This window comes from Neovison vison, chromosome 2 (assembly GCF_020171115.1).
Source record: "Neovison vison isolate M4711 chromosome 2, ASM_NN_V1, whole genome shotgun sequence".
Taxonomy (NCBI): domain Eukaryota; kingdom Metazoa; phylum Chordata; class Mammalia; order Carnivora; family Mustelidae; genus Neogale; species Neogale vison.
The window spans coordinates 169,629,911-169,656,996 of record NC_058092.1 but is presented as its reverse complement, the minus strand read 5'-3'; the positions used below and the strand labels follow the sequence as shown (position 1 = coordinate 169,656,996).

The window sequence follows — 27,086 nt, the reverse complement described above, 5'->3', positions numbered from 1 at the left end:
AGGAAGAGAAAGCCAGAGATACTTGAGTGGAGACATGGGAAACATGGTGGGTGACACAGTAGGGCAGGCAGGGGAAGGCCTGGGACATCAAAGGGCTCCACGCTCCTCCTCATGGCACACCACTCCCGAGGCTTCGGGTGGCGTTTCCAACTATGATGTTGTGAGAATTAAACAGAACCAGGCACAGGTAGAATATCAATAAATGGGATTCTATTTTTTTTTCCACTTTCTTTCAATAAGTAGTTGTGGGTCAATTGATTAGAACAACCAATCTCAAATATTTTCTAAATAAGTAAAGCTAACCATCTGATTCCCTTCATTTAAAAAAATTACTTATTAGTTTCCTTGTTTTTTTTTTTTCATGATCCCTGTGGAGTAGTTCAAATTCTTTTTCCATTTAAAACTCCACTTTTTGCCCATTTTGAATTACCAAACTTCTTGTCACTATGCTTGCTTGTTGACCAGCTTACTGAACTCAGTTGAAGAGTATTGTGTACAATTCAGTTGAGTTCTGGGTCTGTGGATTCCTTCTCATCCCTTTTTCCTAGTTTGAATACTTCCAGTTGGTATTTGGGGATATAAACATAGCAATAGGATTCTGAAAGTAGGCTTGGGGTTATTAAATTTTGATATCTGGAAATGTTTTATCACAAGAGTAAAATCCTGGTTTTCAACAATGAGAATAAGTAGAATACGTACGGAGTCCTAGGTGAGAAGAGCCGTAGCATAATGTAAATTAAAATGCAGTGTGAAATGTTCAGTATGGCTATGAAGGACGGACCATGGGTGTGCCACACCCATGAGACATTGCCCAAGGTTGAGATTTAGGAAAGATTGTCAGAAAGGGCTAGAAAGGAATAAGTTATCTGCAAAAATCTTTATTGCACTCAAAAATTTTCTGAATTGTGTTTCCAAATGCAGATAACCTGAAGTATTAACAGCATCCTCACATATGAGGACTGTATTTGCTTTCTGGTGTCAGGCTCAGCAGTTGTGATTGATCAATTTATTTTTATTTATTTATTTATTTATTTATTTAATTTAAGAGAGAGAGAGAGAGAATATGCTCACGAGCTGGGGGCAAGGGGCAGAGGCAGAGGGAGAAGCTGACTCCCTGATGAGCAAGGAGCCCAACGTAGGACTCAATCCCAGGACCCTGGGATCATGACCTGAGCTGAAGGCATACGTTTAACTGATTGAGCCACCCAGGAACGCCAGTTGTGGTTTTTGTAAAATGACCTTCATGCCAGTGTGATAGTACGTGCACTTTGAAAAATTTCAGCAGAGTGGGAAATAAGCACATTCTATATGGAAGACATCAAAGCAGGACCAGGAAAGAAAAAAAAATACTATTATCTTGAACTTCTGCAGGAAAATTGAAAAGTTTAGCAGATGGTTCCAGAGACCCTGTAACAAATACCACAAAGACCATCTGAAGGAGACATAAGAAGCATCTCTATTGGTACCCTGCACATTAGCATCCAGTTACCAACGGCTCCTCCACTGTGGTTTAAAGTAGCCTCTACTGCTGGACAGAATGGAAGTCCGGAAACAAGCCTGGGTTATACTTCTTTCACACACTCAAACCGAGTGTTTTCGTTTGCACTTCCACAAAGAGCCACATCTTCCGGAGACCCCAGTGTGGTGGGGATTTAAATGTTGCTGATGGTTTTGTTTGGAGGAGGTCATACTCTGCATTTCAGACGCTAACAGCAGCCATGGATGAGAGTGTGTGAGATCCGGGCTGTAGGGTGGTGTTGTCTGTGCTCTGTTAAGTGTTCATTCTGTTCACTGAAGCAGACTCAATCCCGCCAAGAGATAACAAGATGCTTCCATCTGTCATCTTTCTCACCTCCTATTTTCAGGAAAAGCACACAGCATGAGCTCTATAAAGCACTAGAACCTCGATCAGTGTACTAATCAGTATCGGAAAATTAATATTAGAATGATGAAATAGGTCCATTGCTCTTTCTCTTCAGTTGTTCCAGCTGTGAATTATGAATTTAAAGTTCACTTTTTTTCCAGTAAACCCAACCGCCAGTAAAATTTACCACCAGTTGATCCTGTTTGCTAAGTTTATCTTGTCCTTTGGATTCTCCAGTACCACAGCTCCATCAGGCTGTGATTAGTCTCCTTCCAGAATTCACCTAATAGCCAAAAGCCTGGTTTTCTTATCAAGTGAATGGTATTTGAGTATCTGTACTATGTTAAGACACCAAGTGAGATATAAACAATGAAAGAAATGTACGACCCAGTAATTGCCCTAGTAGGTAGGTATTTACAAAGGGATACAGAAATACTGTTGAAGGGGCACATGCACCTCGATATTTACAGCAACAATATCTACAACAGACAAACTGTGGAAAGAGCCCAAATGCTTATGGACTGAGAAATGGATAAGGAAGATGTGGTATGTATGTATGTATGTCTATATCTATATCTGTATATACATATATATCTGTATATACATATATACATGGAATATGACTCAACCACCAGAAAGAATGAAATCCTGCCATTTGCAACAATGTAGATAGAAAAAGAGGGCATAATGTTAAGTGAAACAAGTCAGTCACAGAAAGACAAACACCATATAAGTTCACTCATGTGTGGAATTTAAGGAACAAAACAGACAAACACAGGGAAAGGGTCAGTGGCGGGGGGAAGAGGGGAATAAACCATAAGAGGCTCTTAACTGTAGAGAAAAAACTGGGGGTTGATGGAGGGATGTGAGTGGGCGATGGACATTAAAGCAGGCCCTTGTGATGAGAACTGGATGTTATATCTAAGTGCTGAATCCCTGAATTCTACAGCTGAAACCAATTTTACCATAGATGTTAACTAACTAGAATTAGAATAAAACATTGAATTAAAAGAAAAACACTATGGTCCCCTTCAGTGTATTTATATTCTAGATCAGAAAGAAATTTATATGTAAATAGAAAAATGAGATTTTAAAAACTAGTGTTTATTGGATATTAAAATGCAATAGTTACTTCAAGGGACTGGCAAAGGCTACTTTTTTTTTTTTTAAGCTGAGAAGCCTCTATGATTAAGTGGAGATATTAATGGGTGTAATTGGATATCATATAATGTTACTGTTGCACACTTAAAAGGTTGATCTCAGAGAGGATGGGTATTCTACAGTTGAGAAGTTGTGGAGTGCAGTGTGAGACTTCATCCCTTCCCTGGACTTCTGTTCTAGCTGTGATGAGCGAGCGCTGGGTGCGGCCCCTTGCTGGTTAGTGAGCACAGCCTGGAGACCCTGCTCCTCTGTCCAGAAAGGCCAGAGGAGAAGGCTTTCCCACAATATGGGATCTCATCCACAGATGAAAACATGGTTTTCTCTGACACCTCCTTTGTCCTGTCTTTTGTCTGCTTGTTCCGCCGGAGCAGGAAGGTCTGGGTTGCCATTGCGGGTGACCCTGGGAGCCTGCTTTACCTGCATTGATGACCAAGAACAGAGGAAATGTGGCATCAACTCTGGAGACAAGGGGAAGGCAGGGTTTTTGCCAGGATGGCCACAGTCCTGAAAGAGAGAGAATGAAACAGTCCAGACAGGGACAAGGATGGATTTCGGGGTCTCTGCTACAGAAACAGAGGATCTCCCTGTCTCAGAGGGGTCGGTCATCCACCCTGTGCACTGGTGCAAACACACATGGGCTCCACAAAAGATTCCACAGCATTCAAGAGGAAGAATATTTTATTTTCAAGATAAAAGGGGGAAAGGTCTTTAAGAACATTTATAAAAAAACACACACACAAGATATTTATTAAAAAAATATGAGTTTTAAATGCAACTCAAGAAAAAATGAAATTTATAAAACATGACTGACAGTGAAATAAAGATAGGGACTGAGAATAAAGTAAAGCTAAAGAGACTGAAGACGGAAAATGTAGGATTAAAGATGCAGAAAAGGAAGAATGCTTTATTAATCACAAACAACCATTAATACTTACTTAGAACTTGCTGGGAGCATTGAAATGGGTATTCTACAAACACTTCTGCATTTAATTATCAAACCTCCTAACCAAGACACTGATATTCCTTTTCTTTATGGGCTAGTAAAGTGTGCAGCCCCAGGAAGAGAGCTAACCAGAGAGGCGGATTCAGTCTGTCCAGTCCTGGTCAATCCAGGACTCCACTCACTGCCCTGTGGAGCACTGTCACATGTGTGTAACAATATCCAGAGTGCAGGTGGGTCCTGGAGGGGTCAGGCAGTGATATCAGATGGCCAAATAGCTACTCAGTGTTGACATAGACATTGGATAAAATGAGCATGTACAATAACAAAAACACTGTAGAAAGAATCAGAATAAGAAAAGAACTTTAGAATTTTGTAAAGACCCTATGTTTACAGATCCGAGGTGTTCAAATGATGAAACACAGTGAAGGCAAGGGAACTAATCCTTGGAAAGCTCCTGGTATACTATGTTCATTCCAAGATAAAAGAGAATTTCTACCAGTTAAAGCAAACGAACAGAAGAAGAAAGCAAATATTAGTTACAATTCAGAAATATGCTCCATAGGAGAAAATAGAGGAAATTTTGTGAAGAGAGAACCTCAAATTCAGTCAAATTTTCATTCAGGTGTGTAGCACCTGACATTCTAACATCTACATGGACTCACATCTTACTGGAAAAAATAGTCAAGGATGGGTCAGTTGGCCAATTGTTAAACAAAAATAAAGAATTTAAAAATAAGTAAATCATGATACAAATGTTTAGATGTGAGCATTAAAACCAATAAAACAGGGGTGCCTGGGTGGCTCAGTGGATTAAAACCTCTGCCTTCAGCTCAGGTCATGATCCCAGGGTCCTGGGATTGAGCCCCACATTGGGCTCTCTGCTTAGCAGGGAGCCTGCTTCCTCCTCTCTCTCTGCTTGTCTCTCTTCCTACCTGTGATCTCTGTCTGTCAAATAAATAAATCAAGTCTTTAAAAAAAAAACAATAAAACAAAATGTAGTATAAATGTAATCCAGTAAAATTTTATTATAAATTTATAAATGTATACATGTATACTACATATGTATGAGAGCAGGAGTATAAAATAATTCTTAAAGGAAAATATAAATAATAGGAATAATAGTAAGCTATAACTAATAATTTTAATAGTAGTTTTCAATTCTCAAATTTTATTTATCAAGGGCAGCAATGTGTGTGTGTGTGTGTATGTGTGTGTGTGTGTTTGGGACTAGAAGGTAGAAATGTCACAAATTAGAGACAACAAATGCAGTTAGATGGTATTTTTTTGTTTGGAATTCCATCTTATTTATTTCTATGAATCTTGTTGCTAGTTTTCTATAAACCTAGATTATCTGGATCTAATTCCTTATTTTAAATCATCATATGTTCTTCCAATGTCTACTTTCCACACACACATGTTCCTGACCTTCACAGGTCTTATACGATAAAGCAAGTCTGAATTGCTATTTTAAATCATCATAGTCATGGTCAAATTAAGATTTGTAAAGCAGTGTATGATAGAATATGATAAAAACCTAGGATTGTTAGGTTTTTGAAAGAGATTAAATTTTCTATGACGTCTGTTTAAGGCAGAGAGGAAGGGTGAAAACAAAGAGAGTGTTTAGAACTAGTTAAACAAAAGGAGAGGGTAAAATTCCAACCATAGTTTGATGAACATTAAATTCTTACTATTCAACTTTCTTGATAGATTGAAACATTAAACTTAAAATGTTGCAACCATAATACTTAAAAGTAAATAGAATGCAGCCTTTATATAACTTTCAGATGGTGAAAGACTATCTAAGCAGAAGTCAAAAAAGGAGGAGGGATATATTTGAATACATAAAAATGCCAACCTTCTAGATGTCAAAAACAAAGAACATTAAAAGGCAAACAACACACTAAAAAAAAAAAAAAATTGTAAGATTACTAACAAAGTGTTAATTTCTGTCCTAGGCACATATGCCATGAAAATAAAATTTTAAAATACCAAAATTAAAAAAAAATAGACAAAATAAATGAACAGAAGAATCAGAGATAAATATATCACATAAATTATGCTAGCAACCAAATAAATGCAGAATTAAACCTCATATTTATTTAGCAATTCCCTAGGCATATACCATATACATATTGACAAACATGTGCTGTTATAAACACTCACACACTACTGAGGAGGAAATAAATGATCACAGTCTTTCTGGAACACCATCTGGCAATTTGTACAAAGGATTTCAACATGCTCTCATTCCTTGATCCAGAAATTCCATGTCTAGGAATTTAACCCAAGGAAATAACTAAAGACACAGAACAATAATGAACACAGTCCAAACAACTCAAGTGTATAGCTAGAGAGCCTAATTTATAACATTAGTGCAGGCTGCATATTATTGCAAATTGTGTTTTCAAAACATATGTATTGGCTCAGAACAGGATTATGAAGTAATGAGAGGTAAAAGACTCAACAAAATTTATACACATAAAGTCCTGAAAGATCACCTAAGTAGGTACATAGATGACAAGGTAGAATACATAGGTGACAAATGCTGATAGAAGATACCTGAACATGTTAGCACTGGTTTGCAGGGTTTAAAATATTTTCTCTTTGTATCTATACTTAGAGGACACTCTGTGATAATTTTTTCTTCATCAGAAAGACAAAAACTTTTTTTTTGCTATTTACCTGTAGATGTTTTCCATCACCAACAATATGAAAATTAAACTACATTGTTTTTAAGTTAAATGAATGACTCTCCCCAAATTATTGATTATCAGTTTCTCATCCATCTATCTACCTATTGATTGTGGGTTGTGGGTTGTTTTGTTTGTTTTAGCTCCCTTGTCCACACTCCATCAGATGCACATGTAACCTGTATCTCTACCAGCCTCACCCCAATACATGGATCGAAGTGTGCTTTATTCAAGCTACACATACTTGAATTTCTCTGATTCTTGTTATTTTGAATATTTGACTCATAACACTTGAACATGTGAGTTTTCTGTCAGAGGTTACTCTTAATATTCATCAATATACATCTTTATAAAAGAAATTCTAGAGGAAACTGTGTACATATGCTTTGAGTTGCTGTGACTATGAGCCTCTCCATAGGAACTTATTAATAAATTAGGGAGTTATCACAACATTTCTGTAATCAAAGCATAGGGAATGTGTTTATAAATTGGATGTAAGACTAATGTATCTGAGTGTATAGGAAAGAATTTCACTGAAGCTTCAATTTAAATTCAATTTAATAAAGTGAAATGTTCATTTTAAGTGAATATTCAAACTCTCTGATACACTATCTTAAAATTATGGTTAAGTATAATCATTAGAAAATTTGCTTTGCAGGTTTTGCATCTAAATCTTGGTTTAAGATCAAATAGTAATGAGAGTCCCCCTTCATTCCCTCAAACATTTGATCAGTTATGCAATTTTAAGTAAAACCTTCAAAATTCATGTCGGTGTCATGTTTTCAGGAAACTGAGCAAGATATGCTCAAATTAGCTTCCAAATTGACATGAAAAATTTTTCATCTCTCTCTGCTTATTACATGGAGTCAATTTTAATGCCAACTAAATTAATGAGGTAATTTTAATAATACTATAATAATATCCATTACTAAGCATGGCACTTATTTTTTTTAATATACTGTCTTTCATGAATCCTTATACCAATTAATAGAATGTAGATATTGTTAACCTCACTGTGAAAATTATGATTCAAGATCTGAGGGATTAAATAACTTACTGAAAAGTGCTACAGCTACTTATTTAGCGAGTTTGAAATGCTTTCCTGCAGGATGCTGGAGCTCACCACTCAGTCTATTGCAATGTTTGTGAAACTGTTGGTGTCACTGAAAGGCCATCTCCATGAAGCACTTTGAACCCACATCTGTGTATTTTGAGATACTCTCGTGAACTAAACCCATTTTTCAGTTTAGTTGGGTGCAATAATTTTGTGAGCTCGAGATAGATCTTAGTATAGTAAGGAAATGCTTATAAAACATCAGTATGTGTATTTGGAGGTCTTACAGGAATGCAGAAAGCAAGGCTAGGTCTGTGAGGCTCAAGAATCCTTGGAATACTATAGAATGGAGAAGTCCTTTATTCAACTTCTTTTTTTTTTTCCCTAAGATTTTATTTATTTATTGGACAGAGAGAGAGAGAGAGAGAGAGCGGCAGGCAGGAAAGAAGCAGACTTCCCCCAGAGCAAGAGCCCAGTGTGGGACTTGATCCCTAGGATTGTGGCCCTGTGATCATGATCTGAGCCAAAGGCAGACACTTAGATGACTGAGCCACCCAGGTGTCCCTAGTCAACATTTCTTAAGTGCCGATGTGCCCTAAATATTTCTGGTACTTTCCATATAGCCTTTCCCTGTATTCAGGAAAGCTATAGGCAAGCAGACTCAGATATACAGCTAACATGAGTGTTTGATAAATCTTAATAAGGAAGAGTACAGTGTTCTCTGTATAGAAATACATAAAGAAAATTATCAACTATACCTCGGGTCAAAGTAGTGTACAGGTAGAGGAAAGAGCCAAGTATAAATGAAAAGAGAAAGGGATAAATGGGACTATATTAAAATTAGGAACTTTCCTTCAACATAACAACCTTAATAGGGTCTAAGTGTAAGCAACAGAGTTGGGATATAATGTCTACCAAACAGTAAGCTGACAAAAGACTTAACACTGTAATATATAAAGAGCTCTAATGCGCCGGTGAGAAAAAGATAGAAAAATGCACAAAAGACATGAACCAACACCTCATAAAGGTCACACATTGTAAAAGAGTTCAAATCACTCTGAGATAACAGTACAGACTTACCAGAACGGTTAAGTCTTAAGACAACTGGAATTATCAACTGTCTGCAAAGCTAGGGAGCACTCAGTAAAGACTGTAAGCCAGTAGGATTAGCTTAGAAAACTGTGTGGCAGGGACCTAGCTCATCAGAACACATGCACGTCCAGCAATTGGATTCTCATATTTAACCCAAATATATTCGTGTGTAAGAAGACATGCAGAAGGGCACGGTGCTCTTTGTCAAGCATGTGCTAGAAACAAACCAAACGCCATCACCAGTGTGAAGAGGAAAGAAAGTTGGCTATGTCTCTCTCATGGAACACAGTACTTCCACTGAAATGAGTATGTGGAGACGACACTGCATGGTCCTAACTCTTGTATGCATGCATATCATGTAAGACCTAATAATAAATGAAGAAAGTTAGTAGTCACACCACATGATATAATTCTATTTATAACACCTTAAGACAAATAAATTGTTTTTAAAATTAAAAAATACTATTTATGATATTAGAAGGCAGGTTATCTTTAGGATGGAAGGGACAGTAACAATTCATAGAAAATAGATAATATAGGGCTTCTGATACATGGGCAGTATTCTATTTCTTCATGTCAGTAGCATTTAGAATTAAATGTAACTGTGATAATTCATCATGCTATGAATTTATGATTTATAAAAGTCTGTTATATATAGTACTTCCATATAAAGTGTATTCTTAAAAGGCAAGTTGTAGGTTGTAACAAATAATCCTTATAAACACGTCTGAGCATGTATTTCATGATTTTTGTAAAATAAATAGCTCAAACTACATTTCTTAAGTCTAAGCAAAGAAATGATTTTAAAAGGCAAAGATTCGAAGAAATGTTTTGAAAAGAAGGGCAGTATTAGTAAAAAAATCAAATATTAGTAAAATATGCAATTGCAATTATGTTCAAATGCACATGTTCAACACAGCATGCCATCAGGGTATATTACGTAAAAATATGTAAAATGTTTTGTAATATGTAAAATATAAAAATATATCTCAAACAATTTTTCAGAGACACATCAGAATAAGAAAGAGCCTGATATTGAAGCAGGCCTGGTGTGCTCATGAAAATGATACAACAAAGTATCTGTTTTGCAGGGTAGTTTTGCTTGTTTCCTTTAATGTGTGATGTAAAGTTTCAGTGATCAGGAGAAGCTGATGCTCTTCGTGGATCATGGCAGTCAGAGTATTTCATGTGGGCTCTCGGCTCTTCTATTCTAGAGATGATTATTATCAAAACTGGAAGACTGAAAAGAATCAGACATCATAGATGTTTTATTATATAAGGTTCAAAGGCGTATGTGAATGTTCTACTGTGTTTCTTCTGTGATCCCATAGGAAGGAAGTTCAACTTACTTGGTTTGGCCCACATCATCCACCTTAATACTGCTTTGTTTTGTTTAGTGTTCACAGAGAATAGAACATTTTTTTTAAAGATTTTATTTATTTTATTTGACAGAGAGAGAGATCACAAGTAGGCAGAGAGGCAGGCAGAGACAGAGGGCGAAGCAGGCTCCCCGCCGAGCAGAGGGCCCAATGCGGGGCTCGATCCCAGGACACTGAGATCATGACCTGAGCCAAAGGCAGTGGCCCAATCCACTGAGCCACCCAGGTGCCCCGAGAATAGAACATTTTAAAATATTTTTTCTATACTTATATGTAAATCTTACACTTTTTTTTCAAGCAATCCAGTATTTCTGCCACTTGCAGAAAGCAAAACTAATCAAAGAAAAAGCAGAAATGGTGGTTCGGCATCTTAAGGGAGTGTGTTAAGTGTGTATGTGTTTATATGAGAGTATGCGTGAACATAGCCATTCTTCCTTTCTGTGTCAGTTAATGTATAGAAACAAACAACAATTTGGCTAAATATTTTCAAAAGCTTGTAGGAAAATAACACATTTATAGTATATGAGATAACAATGTCTACTACATTTTCTTTCATCAACTCTAAACCCTATTCTTTCATTAAAGGAGGTGTGTAATAGATTTGAAATACAAATTTGGTGTTAAAAATTTCTTAAGGATATAAAAAAAGGAAGTATTTAAGTGTAAAGAACACATAAAATTAATGAAAGGAATTTAAGAATAGCATTCAATAATTAGATATTATATAGCTTGCTAACATTTTAAATCACTTAATCATCACTGCTTGCATATATTTATAGGTGATGGTGAGGTTTTTATTATTCTAACATAATTATCTGCTTTCTTAATACTGTAAGATTATTATTTGATTAAAATATAGACCACATAGGGCCGCCTGGGTGGCTCAGTCGTTAAGCATCTGCCTTTGGCTCAAGTCATGATTTCAGGGTCCTGGAATCAAGCCCCGCAGTGGTCTCCCTGCTCTGCAGGAAGCCTGCTTCTCCCTCTCCCACTCTCCCTGCTTCTGTTCCCTCTCTCACTGTATCTCTCTCTGTCAAATAAATAAATATCTTAAAGAAATATATATAGACCACATAGCTAAATAATGATGATTCTAGTATTCTATAAATAGAAGGGTGACCTTTTGAAAGTCCAAATTAAGAATTATAATAATTAAAGAAAATATACAAGCTTGACTCTTATGTTAGAGACACATGTGGTATTTTGAGCTCAGTTTACCTTTGGAAGATTGTTTCTTACTGTGCCCTCTCCAGGGTTTTCCACTGTAACAGGGCAAGCCTTTCTATTGACCACTCTTGGAGACTGTTATGATGTTCTCATTTAATTTAAAATACTATCATGGGTTCAGTGTAATATTATGTGTCTGTTACTCATATGAAGCTATCACTCCAATGCTGAGTTGAAGAATATTTAAAACTTTTTAAAGAAAATTTAGAATTTAAAGAATGCTTTATCTTCACTGAGGCTAAAAGCCTTACTAATCAAGTTACTAAATGTCAAATGTAAGCTTTTATTTTCAAAATTCACTACCCCATTGGCTTGTATGATAAATGATACTGATTAGTTTCCATTGGTGAAATGAAAACTGTTAAAGATATAAGAATTGGCTAAAATTATTCAAAGGCAGTCTACCTGCCCAGGAAACAGATTTAGGAACCAAGAGAATTATGTGTGCTTTGAACTTTTGGGATGAGATAGAATGGATCTCACAGTCCTGTAGACCATGACTTTTCTTTGTTTGACGCTGGTTAAAATGGTGAAAGCATTCTACCACCAAAATCTCTTCCCTTGAATGTACTTTTTATGCAAGGTTATAGTTTGAACACCTAAAAGAAAGAGTTGGGGCTTCCTTAAATCTACAGATCAGTTTCCTTAATCTTCTTTTGTGATTGCTTGTAAATACATTTTCACTTATTATCTATGTAAATAGATACAGATATATCTACACATAGACATACAGCAGAATCGGGACTGAAACACATAGAAGGAATAAGTAGTCCTCACAGACCCCAACCCTCTAATTACCTCTAATTCTTTCTCAAAAGAATTCAAGAGTTGAACATGAAAACATGGTCTTAGTTCTATTGAAAAGACAAGGCGCCTCTCCAGAAAATGATCATGAAGCATGTGTCTCTGGCAGAATAATCTTGGGTCTTATAATCATAGAATCAGAGAACATTTCTACTGTACACAATCTTTTTGTTACTGTTTGATAGATTCTATGATTATCCTCATGGCATGAATCTAGTTATGTAGACTTAAATCGTTTTAGGGGTGAATCACCATTACTAAATATGTCAGGAAATTTAAGGGCTAATTCAAGGAGCACGGGAATGCAAGCCTGCTCTTCTGTTCACTTGTAAAATGCACCCATTAGCAGGAACAGAATTCTGGAGACAGGACTTCTCAAAGGCAAATAACACTGAGAGAAGGAAGACCTGCTTCAGGGGCAAGGTGTTTAGGTGTCTTTTAAATGTGACTCCTGGAATGAATCAAATATGTTGCATACTGTTCGCAGTAGGGTGTGGGTTGTGTTTGCGCAGATTGGCCAACAGAGTTTCCAGTGAAGAGTGATTCCAATAATTATGCCAGCATAGAAGATCCTCTTAATCCTCTCCTTAAGGACACCCAAGCATATTCAAGCCATGGGTGAATTTCTAATTTCTTGAGCATAATTATTCTGAATCCAACAGTAAAATTAGAAGCTCCTACCTTCACTTCTAGATCCAGTCTCCTGAGTCGTGGACACTTTGGCATTTGCATTTTTAAATCTTCTGATTCTAAATAGCACACTTGATTCCTTTTATTTCTTCAGTTCTCACCATGTATTTATTAATAACTGACTATGAAAGATGAGCAATGCTATTAGCACCTCTCCCTCCCTCTGGGTTTTGTTTACCACGTTATGTTTAGTTTTATCTATTGTTCACATAATTTTAAATTATATGACTAAAACCCCGTTGCTCATCCTAACAACCTTAGATTGTACAGGAGAGGATTTTAAACTATATAACTCATCACCAAAACTAAAACCACGTAGGTGTGGGCATTTAGCAGCTCCACAGAAACAGTGGAGTAAAGGTGATCAGCTGGGACCCTCTCCCAGAAGAGCTCAGACTCAATTTTTGTTAATTCTGGGTAAGTTATTTCCAACAACAGGAACCGAGGGTCCCTTCGTTTATTTCCCTGAGCATGGGAAGGAGGAAGGGATTGCAAAAAAAATTCTGAGGTTGGAAATGGCTTCGCAAGGTCTGAATCGACCTGTACTTTGGGAAAAGCTACCACAGATTTGCTAGTTGAACCAGACTGAAGTAGCTTAGCTCTACGGAGACTTTAGTGCTCAGATTCCTTTGAAAAAATGTCTGGGGTGAGCTATCAGCCCTTAACTCCTGCATTCAAACATACATACTTTGAAGAGCTTTGGATTTTTATCAGTTCCAAGAGAAATCCAGGATTACAGAGGAAGTAAAATGGAAATTGGGAAGGGGTGTGTGTGTGTGTCTGTGTGAGTGAGAGAGAGAGAGAAGGGGGTAGGGGGGAGGAGAGAAAGCATAAAACAGAAAAAGAGGGACAGAAACAGGGAGCAAGGGGAAGAGTCTAAGAAAGTATTCTGTTGTAATGTGCTGTATTCTGTGAAAACAGCAGCAACAACAACAAAATAGTAGTCATCTGGACTTAATGGCATAATTTTGATACTGACTTGATATTTTCATGGTGCTGAATCCACGTTTCAGCAAGTGAATAGAGTATTAGAAAGTTATCCCTACCAGGAGCTCTCTGTTTTAGGAAAATAGTAATAATGTTTAGACTACTGAGTGCCCATGAGAGATTATGAACTGGGCAGAGTCCCTCAGATGTATGTGAACTCCATATTATTGGTCAGTGATTATCTTTAATTATTGCAACTTCAATAATTTAATATATTTTAGTACTATAGCTATGCTTAACATCACTTAACATAATAACTTAATCAAAATTAAGTATCAGACAGTACAGTTTAATATCATTGCCTTTTTAGCATGGCACCACTGTGCATTTCTGCTGAGATTAGAAATTACTGATTTTCTTTGAAAGTACATGATATGTGTCAAGGTTCTATCATTTGAGAAGAATTAAAGTAACATTGCAGTGATCCCCTAGAATGTGAAGTTATATATTTAAATAGACATTATTTCCCTTTAGAATTACTATTATAGGGGCACCTGGGTGGCTCAGTTGTTAAACATCTGCCTTCAGATCAGGTCATGATCCCAGGATCCTGGGGATCGAGCCCCACATCAGGTTCCCTGCTTATGGGTAGGCCTGCTTCTTCCTTTCCCACTCCCGTAGTTTGTGTTCCCTCTCTCACTGTGTCTCTCTCTCTCAAATAAATAACATCTTTTAAAAAATAGAATTATTATTATATTTGGCCTGAGCATTGTAGAGACTTAAAGCAGTATTTCTCAAGCTGTGTTCTAAGGGAGTGTAAGAGTTTAAGATGTAAATGGGTGATTCTAGAAAATGTGCAAATAAACCCCTTTCTTGGACAGTCATTATGCAAATTAGCACCTAAGTCTCTGAAAAGACCTGCAGTAGAGTAGATTAGCTTTTTGAAAAGTTATTTAATACCGCGCATCACAAACTTATCTGTGTGGAGTGCATATTTGTTTTTTCAGCATACCTGTTATAAATTATAACTTATAATTTAGTACAGGGGTTAACAAATCACATCCTATTCACCATTTGTTTTTGTAAATAAAGTGTTATTGCAATATAGTCATGCCCATTTCTTGTTTTTGTGTTAACAGTGGCAGAGTTGAAAAGCTGACTCAGATACTTTATGTCCTGCGAAACCTAAACATATTTATTATCTGGTTCTTAACAGAAAAATGTTTGCCTATCATAATATGAGAACAGTCCACTTCTGAACATCATATTGGGAAACAAGGACGTAGAGAAATGTATTGCTATTTTAAATAACATCTTCTTATGGATAACTACAAGTTAAATGTATATACATGCATGATATAGAATTAATTTTAACTATATAAAATTTGCAATGATGGGGCTTTGATTGTTATTCAACTAAAGCATCACTTTTTAAAGATTTTATCTTAATATAATTAAGTTATGTGAAATTTTGAAACACGATCTTGGAAGAAAAACAATGTAAATATTCTTACGAATCAGATAAAAATTATACTTGATAGCCTCACATTTTTTCTGATTTAATTTTATCTAGGGAAGAGTCAAACTTTATTGATATCTTTCTCCCTTGTTTTCTTTTTAGGAGAAATTCCTGATAGAACATTCTAAGTGCATAATTACTCTGTCTTTTCATTTTGACCTTGAGGCCACATTGCTCCTTCTTCAGATTAAAAATTGTCTAATATGTTAAGTTACAGATCTTGAAACCTGAGTTTGAGTACTAGCTTAGATATTACCTAGCTGTCCAGATTATAATATTTAATACCTGAAACCTGAGTTTAATACTAGCTCAGATATTACCTAGCTGTCCAAACTATAATACCCAATCCCTGAGTGTCAGTTTTTCATGAGGCATTAATAATAAAGCTGAACTAAACTGTCTGAATTATTTTTCAGGAAGAACTGAACCCCATCATTGTTACCCCGCCCATCCAAGCTGTTGACCAGGACCGGAATATCCAGCCACCATCAGATAGGCCAGGCATCCTCTACTCCATCCTTGTTGGTTTGTATTTACTCACATTTTACACTCTCAGTCATCACTCTTGAACCATGTAGAAAAAGCGGTCTCAAATCAAAGGAAACATCTTTAATAACAAAGTTGACCTCCTTGGAAATTACTATTTTTATATAAAAATGAATTTAAAAATAATGGCTTTTCTCTTAGAATTAGTTTTAGTGAAATGTGTAGAAGAAAACATGGAATTTTTTTTAATTGAAGAAGTGAGGCCACTTTAAAAAATGAATAATAATCTACATATTGGTAGTTGTCTCTGTGTTACCTCATAAAGAATTCTCTAAGAAAAATTTGAAAAAAATTAATTGAAAATATACACTGTTTGCTCTACTAGTATTTTACCATTGGTTAAATGTAATTATGTAATTCTGAAAATATATGACTGAATTAAATAAGGGTTTTTGGAACCATATGGGAGAAGGGCCATGATTACCCAAGGGTACACAATATATTATACCCTTGGCTAATTTTTCCTTGAAAAATTTCACAGGAGCTATTCTAGTTCATCGTTGTGCATATACTGGTAATTGTACCAAAGCAAAAATGATGAGAGTTTTATTATGATACTCTTCTCAAATTACTTTTGCTAAAATACGGATGTTGCTGCTTTGCATGGTTTATAGTCTCTAGAGAGAGAGATGCGTGTGAGACAGATCATAAATCTCTTCATGAAGAAGAGGTTGCTTTTGAAGTATGCTTCAGAATGACTAGTCATTCATTGCCCTCAACCCCTTTCTAATCCTGAGCCTTCAGCCTGTGTGTGTGCACACATGCATAGTAATACAACAGTCTACAAACATTAGATAGATTTCCAAATATGATGTTATATCCCACTTAGAAATGTTGTCTGTAAGAAAATTGTCTCTGAAACTACACACTTGTCATAAGCCAGTTACAGATATTAGACTATTACATTTTTAAAAAGACCTTATGAATATAAGCATCCATCTTTTAAGTCTGTAAGGGCCTTAGCATAGATAAAAAGAAATAGCCATTGTTCCTCTCATTAACAGAAGGGTTGACACCGTGTCGGTCACTGTGCTAGGTGCTATAGATGCAAAGATGAGAGATAAATGTTTTAGGTTAGGGAGGGGTGAAGTCTATGGCTAGAAATATGTCCAAAGATAAATTCAAACACCTAGTTCTAAGCACTAGAAATAACCTATGAACCACATATTACATGGGATCATGGAAAGAAAGTGCAAAGTATTTCTGAGAAAATTGCTTAGCGTTATTTCAGCAGAAAGATTAGGGTTTCCAGGAAGAAATTACCTAGAAGGCTGATACAGCGTGTATTAAGTCCAAAGGATGAAATTTAAGGACACTCTTTAAAGTCCTACTGTAACTATCATCAGTTCTGGAATTATTTCTTCTCCTATTGATTCCCCCAGCAACCTGACCCTATGTCACCTCAATCCATTGTTTCCTATGATGTGTCCAGTTGCTTTCCTCAAGAAAAATGATACCATTGTATCTGGGGTGGGTGAGTGGTGTGGGATTAGCAGGGATAAATGAGTGAAAGATATTCAAATAATAAGCAAAGTCAAAAATTCATAATTGAAAAAAAAAAGCCTCAAAATTGACTACTGCCTTAAAATGGAAATTGTTTCATCCCAAAATGGGGAAGGGCAGTTGGTGGGAATTAGTAAAACTCTGATAGTCAGTCCAACCAATGCTTCTTTCATGTTTTACTATTAGGAAGATGAAATTTAGGTTTAAATTGGAACATGTACTAAAGGGCAAAAAAGTGACAGTAAAATCTCAACTAATAAGTGCAAAATAGAATCTTCTGGTAAATTAAAATTTTCAATGAAACTGACATAAATTTAGATGAACTGAATTATTTTTGTTTGGGCACTTATGATTTTACAAACACTGAGTTGGATATTTAATGAAGCCCTTTAAGTTTGTTATAGTCAATATAATAAAATCATAGCACATATAAGATTAGATTAAAGTTTTAATAATTTAAGGACCCATCCGAGGTAAAGTTATTGAAAATAGACAAGTAAAGACTCCTGAAAATTTGCTCTTCCATAAAAGCCATGAAAAATTGGTTTTAAAAAAAGGGAACATCATAATTTTGGGTCATTAATTCCTAAATTAACCAAGACTTAAAAACAACCCGGGGAACATTTATTCAAGAAAAACAGATGACTCTTTGTAATAACTTTTTTTTTTTAACTCAGTGGAATTTTTCACTTGCCTGATTCCCATTGCCTGCTCTTTAGTTTAGCAGTAACACTAAAAAATAACAACCTGCCCACCCCCCCAAAAGTATCTTGGCAGTCATTGGAAGAAGCAGAACAAAACTTGGTGGTTGTCTGGAAGAACCCACATGAAAACCTGACTCAGATTTCACCCAGCACAAAAAGCCTTTTTAGGGAGCTGGAGGGGAAGATGGGAGAGGAGTTTGTCAAAAACAGTTACAGGCAAGTGTTTTTACTTTATTGCTGCCTGAAGTGATAGATAACAATTGGAACAACGAATAAGCTAAATAAAGAGTAAATTTTAAAAAGAAGGCAGAAATGATATACATAGGGTCTGTAAAAAGTTTTGACGTATTTCTAGGAATCTTAGGGCAAAAATAAGAACAGTGTAGTGCGAATTCTTGAAAACATCTGAGAATACCTTGGGTTTTCAGCTCTGGGTTACCTTGAGTTTCTGGAAAAGCAGAAAGCAAAAGTTAAGGTTGAATTCTAAACAGCAAGACTGAAGACTAAAGATGTGACCCAAAATACACAAAGTCCTCCTCAAAAAAGACTAGGAGAATTACTGCTTCTAAATATGTTCAAAGATATCTTCCAATTATTAACTAACCACTGAACTAGTACAGATTTCAGTGGAATCACATGACAAAGAATGCAGATTTTGGGGACGCCTGGGTGGCTCAGGTTAAGCAGCTGCCTTCGGCTCAGGTCATGATCCCAGGGTCCTGGGATCGAGTCCCACATCGGGCTCCTTGCTCGGCAGGGAGCCTGCTTCTCCCACTGCTTCTGCCTGCCACTCTGTCTGCCTGTGCTCGCTCACTCTCTCTCCCTCTGTCTCTGACAAATAAATAAAATCTTTAAAAAAAAAAAAAGAATGCAGATTTTGGAGTATTAGTTCAGAAATAATTAGTTGAGAAAACAAATGAGCACAACTGAAACAAGCAATATTTCTCCATAGCTCCTGGGGAAGGAAGGAATCTGATTTTCAGTGTTATCACATAATACTGTTTGCAGTGACCAGTTTTTTAACAAAAATTATGAGACTCGAAAAAAACAGGGAAGAATGGTTGATACACAAGGCAAAAAAAAAAAAAAAAAAAGTGTTTCTGAGGAAGCCCAGACATTGGGCTTACAAAGATTTTCAACTGGGTGGAGGTGGGGGGGAGACACAACAAGGACCTTTGATCGGGTATTTAAAATATGTCCAAAGAACTAAAGAAAATCATATGCAAAGAATTACATTAAAATATGGGAATGCTGGGGCACCTGGGTGGCTCAGTGGGTTAAGCCTCTGCCTTCCGCTCAGTTCATGATCTCAGGGTCCTGGGATCGAGCCCCGCATCGGGCTCTCTGCTCAGCAGGGAGCCTGCTTTCCCCTCTCTCTCTGCCTGCCTCTCTGCCTACTTGTGATCTCTGTCTGTCAAATAAATAAAATCGTTAAAAAAAAATATGGGAATGCTATCTCATCAAATAGATATTAACAAAGAGACATAAATTATAAAAAAGAACCTAATAGAAATTTTTGAATTGAAAAATACAACAACTGTAAATTAAAAATTTACTAGCAGGGCTTAATAGAAGATTCAAGTATGGAGAAGAAACAGCAAGTTTGAAGAGAGATCAATTGAGATTATCAAATCTGAGAACAGAAAGAAAATAAGAATGAAGAAAGTGAAGAAGAGAGCCTCAGACACTTGTGGGATACCATTTTGTATACCAAGATATGCATAACAGGAGTCCCAGGAGAGAAGAGAAAGGGGCTGAAAGAATATATGAATAAATAATGGTTAAAAACATCTTAAATTTCAGGAAAACAATCTGCACATCCAAGATACTCAGTGAATTTTCAAAAAGTATAGACTTAAAGAAATTCAGACACATCTCAATCAAATTACCAAATTACACAGACAAATAAAGAATTTGGAAGTACAGGTGACTTCTCATGGATATTAGTTCTCCATAAAGTTATGATTTATCATCTGGAACCATGGATGCCAGGAAACAGTAGGATGACATGTTCAAAGTACTAAAAGAAAAAATTGCTCATCAATAATTCTAAATATGACAAATATTTCCTTCAAAAAAAGAATGAGAAATTAAGACATTTCCAGAAAAAGAAAATGAGAGAGTTTGTCAGTAGCAGACCTTCTCTATAAGAAATATCAAAGAGAAACCTAAGGCTAAAATTAAATCACAATAGACAGTAACTCAAATCTACATGAAGAAATACAGAATAGTGGAAAAAACAACTACATAGATAAGGATAAAGCATAGCATAGGTATAGTTTTTTCTAGTAACTCTTTCTTTTCTATCTAATATAAAGAAAGTGTTATAAGCAATAATTAGATATCAGCATTGATGGATATGAAATGTATAAATATCCATTTGCAATAATAACTAGAAAGAGGAAAGCAAATTTAAAGATTTAAATTACTTAAGCAATTTAAAGATTTATATGAAAAGACACAACAAGGGAATTTAAACAGTACATAAGAAAAATATTATTTAACACAAAATAAGTCCGTAATAGAATAATAGAGGAACAGAAAAGTCAGGAAATATAGAAGACAGAAAGCAAAATGGCAAATGTAATCCTACATTTTTAGTAATCACAACCAATGTAAGTTAATGAAATGTTCCAATTAAAAGGCAGAGATTAGCAGAATGGATAAAAAAGAAAGGAAAACATGATCTAACCATACATTGTCTACAAGAGACCCACTTCAGTTAGGGAGACATAAACCTTTGGGGTGTAAAAGGTTGTGAAAACACAGTCCACACAAATGATAACTAAAAGTGAACTGAAGTAATACTACTAATGTTAGACAAAAATAGATTATACAGTAATATTTTTTATATGAGACACAATGATGGACATCTTATAGCAACAACAGAGTCAATCCATTAAGAAGGTATAATAGTTAAAAACATATATGCATCTAACAATAGAGTCCAAAAGTACATGAAGCAAAAACTGATAAACCTGAACAGGGAAAATAGATCATTCAAGCACGATAGTTGGAGACTCTGCAACCCTACCATAAGTAATGGATTCAACAGCTAGACGGAGGGGAGCAAGGACAGAATTGAACAGCATTGCAAGCCAACCATACCCTACAGATATTCATATAATACTGAAACCCAAAACAATGGAATATACATTTTTCTTAAAGGCACATGAAATATTCTTCAATATAGACCACAAGTTAGGCCACAAAACAGGTGTTATTAAATTGAAAATGATTGAAATTATACAAGCTATTGACCACAATGGAAAGAAATCAGAAATCACTAACAACAGAAATTTGGAAACACACATATATGTGGAATTAGACAGATACTCCTGAATAGTCAGTGGTTCAAAGGAAGAACCACAAAGAGAGTAAGAAAACTACTTTGAGATAAGTAAGAATGAAAACATGTCACACCAGAATTCATGGAATGAAGATGAAGAAATACTCAGAGCAAGATTTATAGTTGAGCATGCCAACATTAATAAAGAAGAAAAATCTTATCAACAATGTACTTCCTCAAGACTGTGGAAAAGGATGTGCTAACTAAAACAGAGAACTCATAAGGATAGAAATAATGAAGTCTAGAGTGGAAATTAATGAAACATAAAATAAAAAGCACAGTGAAGAATATCAGTGAAACTCAAATTTAAATTCTTTGAAAGGAACAACAAAACTGACAAACCTTGAGCCATGTTGATCAAGAATATAAAAGAGAAGAAGCAATTTACTCACTCTAGGATGAAAGAAGGGACCTTATTGCTGACCTTTTAGACATGAGAATATTATAAGGGTATGTTACCTACAATCATGCACAAATTAGAAAACTGCTGTGGTCAAATTATTAGAAAAACACAAGCTATCGAAACAGACTCAAGAAGACAGAAAATTCCGAGCTATCCTATGACCTGTAAGAATAATAATATATCAAAAAACTTCTCAAAGAAAAACCCAAGACCAGAAGTCTTGACCAGGGAATTTTACCAAAGTTAAAAAAAAAAAAAAAAAGATTTAACAGCTATCCTTCCAAAAAATAAAAGAGCAAGGAATACTACCTAACTCATTCTGTGAGGCTAGAATCACCCTGATAACAAAACTAGCCAAAGATAGCACAAGAATAGAAAGTTATGCAACAATATCCCTTATGAATATCCCACCTATGAATATAGGTGCAGAATTTTTCATTTGAATACTTAACAAATCAAATCCAGCAGCTTATAAATAGGATTATGCATTGTGCCCAAATGGAATTTATCCCATGAATGCAAGGTTGGTTTTATGTACAAATAAGGCAGTGTAATACACCTTAGTAATCGACAAAACCCATGATTACTTCAAAAGATGCAGAAGCAAAATCAGACAAAATCAAACCCTTGATTAAATGTAAGTTTACTTAATGACAAATCATTGAAACTCATATAAAGCAAAAACTATTAGAAATACAGGGAGGGGGTGTCTGGGTGGCTCAGTCGGTTAAGCCCCTTCAGCTCAAGTCATGATCTCAGGGTCCTGGGATCAAGCCCCACATTGGGCTCTCTGCTCAGCAGGGAGCCTGCTTCCCCCCACCCTTCCTGCCTCTCTGCCTACTTGTGATCTCTCTCACTGTCAAATGAATAAACAAAATCTTAAAAAAAAAAAGAAAGAAAGAAATACAGGGAGATTTTGATTTAACAGTTATCATAGTAAAAGATTTTAAAGCTACCTTCTTAGAACTTAGATCAAGTTGATAAAAATTCAGTAAGCATATAGTGATTAAGTGACTCAGGGATTAAAATAGAAAAAAAAAAGAAAAATACCACAGTCTTTTCAAATTGTTTAAAAAAAAAAAAAAACCCAAAGTACCTTTATTTAAAAATCGTGTGTTAGGCTAAAAAAAAAAAAAAAAAAATCTTGATAAGTTTCAAGAACTAGAACACATTCTGTTAAACTGGAAAACCATAGAACCACAGAATCAAAACTAAAGGGGAACGGTAAAAATTCTAACCAAGTGAAAGGAATAATATTTTTTTCTACATAAAGATATGAAGGAGGTGATGTCAATAAGATGGTGGGCTAGGAGGCCCCAACTCTTGTCTTGCCCACAAAAATAACAAAACAATAAATAACTACAGACTGATGGGAATAGCTCTGCAAAAGTTCTGGACTACAAAAGTGAAACAGCAGAAATTCTACAGAGCTAACAGACTGATGATTCCCACATGGAAAGCATAGGGAGCATTTTACCTGCATTATGCCTTCCCCAAATCTGAGCAGTTCGGTGCCAGGAGGGGTCCCCTTGGAGGGACTCCATCTCGCAGGACCAGGAGAACAGAGAAATCCTAGCAAACCTCACCACGATGGGCATCTGTAGACTTTGCTAAGGAGGACCTACAGTCTTCACCAGGGCTGAACCTAGATGACAGAGCTGCCCAGAGCTCTCTACTCTGTCTCCTCCCTGGAGCTGGAGCTGGCACTGCAGTGAGACTGCCCCCAGGGCATAGTCACTGTTGTGCCCTGTTCTTGGGGATCCTAAGTCATGGTGTGTCTTCCCTCACTGGGACCCCACTGTCAGCCCTGAGTTGAAACTTTGATTACCCTCACTGGGCTGCACTGCAAACAAACTAATAAAGTGGCAATAGTAAGTCCTTACCCATAAATAACTACTCCAGATATAAGTGGTTTAAAATCTCCAATTAAAAGACAGAGACCAACTAAATGGATTTTTTTAAATTTCTTATTTTTTTTTATAAACATATAATATATTTTCATCCCCAGGGGTACAGGTCTGTGAATCACCAGGTTTATACACTTCACAGCACTCACCATAGCACATACCCTCTCCAATGTCCATAACCCCACCCCCCTTCTCCCAACCCCCTCCCCCTCCGCAACCCCCAGTTTGTTTTGTGAGATTAAGAGTCACTTATGGTTTGTCTCCCTCCCAATCCCATCTTGTTTCATTTATTCTTCTCCTACCCCCTTAACCCCCATGTTGCATCTCCACTTCCTCATATCAGGGAGAACATATGATAGTTGTCTTTCTTTGCTTGACTTACTTTGCTAAGCATGATACCCTCTAGTTCTATCCACATCATTGCAAATAGCAAGATTTCATTTCTTTTGATGGCTGCATAGTATTCCATTATGTATATATACCACTTCTTCTTTATCCATTCATCTGTTGATGGACATCTAGGTTCTTTCCATAGTTTGGCTATTGTAGACATTGCTGCTATAAACATTTGGGTGCACCTGCCCCTTCAGATCACTACGTTTCTATCTTTAGGGTAAATACCCAGTAGTGCTATTGCTGGGTCGTAGGATAGTTCTATTTTCAACATTTTGAGGAACCTCTATGTTGTTTTCCAGAGTGGTTGCACCAGCTTGCATTCCCACCAACAGTGTAGGAGGGTTCCCCTTTCTCCACATCCTTGCCAGCATCTGTCATTTCCTGACTTGTTAATTTTAGCCATTCTGACTGGTGTGAGGTGATATCTCATTATGGATTAATGATAATTCACCCCCTCACTTTAAATCTGGAGGTGTCTTCAGGTTTAAAATGAGTTTCTTGTAGGCAACATATAGATGGACTTTTTTTTTTTTATTCATTCTGATACCCTATGTCTTTTGATTGGGGCATTTAGCCCATTAACATAGAGGGTAACTATTGAGAGATATGAATTTAGTGCCGTTGTATTGCCTGTAAGGTGACTGTTAACTGTATGTTGTCTCTGCTCCTTTCTGATCAACTACTTTTAGGCTCTCTCTTTGCTTAGAGGACCCCTTTCAATATTTCCTGTAGAGCTGGTTTGGTATTTGCAAATTCTTTCAGTTTTTGTTTGTCCTGGAAGCTTTTTATCCCTCCTCCTATTTTCAATGATAGCCTAGCTGTATATAGTATTCTTGGCTGCATGTTTTTCTCGTTTAGTACTCTGAATATATCATGCCAGCTCTTTCTGACCTGCCAGGTCTCTGTGGATAAGTCTGCTGCCAATCTAATATTTTTACCATTGTATGTTACAGACTTCTTTTCCCAGGCTGCTTTCAGGATTTTCTCTTTGTCACTAAGACTTGTAAATTTTACTATTAGATGACAGGGTGTGGACCTATTCTTACTGATTTTGAGGGGTGTTCTCTGTACCTCCTGGATTTTGATGCTTGTTCCCTTTGCCATATTAGGGAAATTCCCTCCAATAATTCTCTCCAGTATACCTTCTGCTCCCCTCTCTCTTTTTTCTTCTTCTGGAATCCCAATAATTCTAATGTTGTTTCATCTTATGGTGTCACTTATCTCTCGAATTCTCCCCTTGTGGTACAGTAGCTGTTTGTCCCTCTTTTGCTCAGTTTCTTTATTCTCTGTCATTTGGTCTTCTGTATCGCTAATTCTTTATTCTGCCTCATTTATCCTAGCAGTGAGAGCCTCCATTTTTTATTGCACCTCATTAATAGCTTTTTTTGATTTCAACTTGGTTAGATTTTAGTTCTTTTATTTCTCCAGAAAGGGCTTTTTATATCTCCCAAGAGTGTTTCTCTAATATCTTCCATGCCTTTTTCGAGCCCGGCTAGAACCTTGAGAATCTTCATTCTGAACTCTAGATTTGACATATTACCAATGTCTATATTGATTAGGTCCCTAGCCTTTGGTACTGCCTTTTGTTCTTTTTTTTGTGGTGAATTTTTCTGCCTTGTCATTTTGTCTAGATAAGAGTATATGAAGGAGCAAGTAAAATACTAAAAGGGTGGCAACAACCCAAGGAAAATATGCTTTAATCAAATCAGAAGAGATCCCAAATCATGAGGGGGGAGAAAGGGGATAAAAAGAGGTTCAGAAAGGAAAAAAGAAAGAAAGAAAGAAAAGAAGCAATTAAAAAAGAAAACAAATAAAAAGTATAAAAAAGAAATATATATATACATATATATATATATATATATATTAGTTAAACTAGTTAAAAAACGTTAAAAAAGAAAAGGGTAAAAGTTAAAAAAAATTTAGCAGAAGAAGAGAAAAAAATTGAAAAAGAAAAAAATAACTACAAGACTACAGAATCATGGGGAGAAAGCCATGAGTTCCGTGCTTTGCTTTCTTCTCCTCTAGAATTCCGCTGCTCTCCTTGGTATTGAAACAGCACTCCTTGGTAGGTGAACTTTATCCTGGCTGGATTTCCTGTTGAACTTCTGGGGGAGGGGCCTGTTGTAGTGATTCTCCAGAGTCTTTGCCCCAGGCGGAATTCCACCGCCCTTATCAGGGGCCAGGCTGAGTAATCCGCTTGGGTTTGCCTTCGGGAACTTTTGTTCCCTGAGCGCTTTCCTTAGAGTTCCAGAGGACGGGAATGAAAATGGCGGCCTCCCAGTCTCTGGCCCGAGGAGCTGAGAGCCCGGGCCCCACTCCTCAGTGTGCCCTCAGAGAACAGCGTCCAATTACTCCTGTCTCCCTGGCCTCCGCGCTCCAAGCTCACCAAGACTGCGACCGGTTCAAGGTAACCCCGAGCTGGGAGCTCACTGCTCGGCTCTGTCTATGTAGCCAGCTTCCCCATTCTAATACTTGTAAGCCCTATGACACCCAGACACCCCTGATCCTTCTGTGACCCTGTGGGACCTGAGGCCACGATGACCCTGCGTGGGCTTCACCCCGATTTAGCCCCTGGAGCGATGTCCCTCAGCGGAACAGACTTTTATAAGTCCTGATTTTGTGCTCCGTTGCTCCGACACTTGCCAGGAGCCGCCCCTCCCCCCCCCCCACCCAGGTCTATCTTCCCATTGCCTTGGATTCACTTCTCCACCAGTCCTACCTTTCAGAAAGTGGTTGATTTTCTGTTTCTAGAATTTCTGTTCTTCTTCTCTTCAATCTACCATTGGATTTGTAGGTGTTTGCAATCTTTAGATAAGCTATCTAGCTGATCTCCTGAAGCTATCTGAAGTAGTCTCAGCCTGCTACTTCTCTGCCATCTTGACTCCTCCCCTAAATGGATTTTTTATTAAAGATCTAACGATAAGCTAC

General features: G+C 36.6%; 1 protein-coding gene across 1 annotated transcript in view; it reads left to right on the top strand.

Moving 5' to 3' along the window:
• The window catches only part of PCDH15 (protocadherin related 15), a 546,308-nt gene that overhangs the window by 115,586 nt on the left and 403,636 nt on the right, over positions 1–27,086 (top strand). Inside the window, exon 7 of the mRNA XM_044236821.1 lies at positions 15,767–15,875. Within this exon, the coding sequence (XP_044092756.1) occupies positions 15,767–15,875 (109 nt within the window). The remainder of the gene's footprint in view (positions 1–15,766; positions 15,876–27,086) is intronic.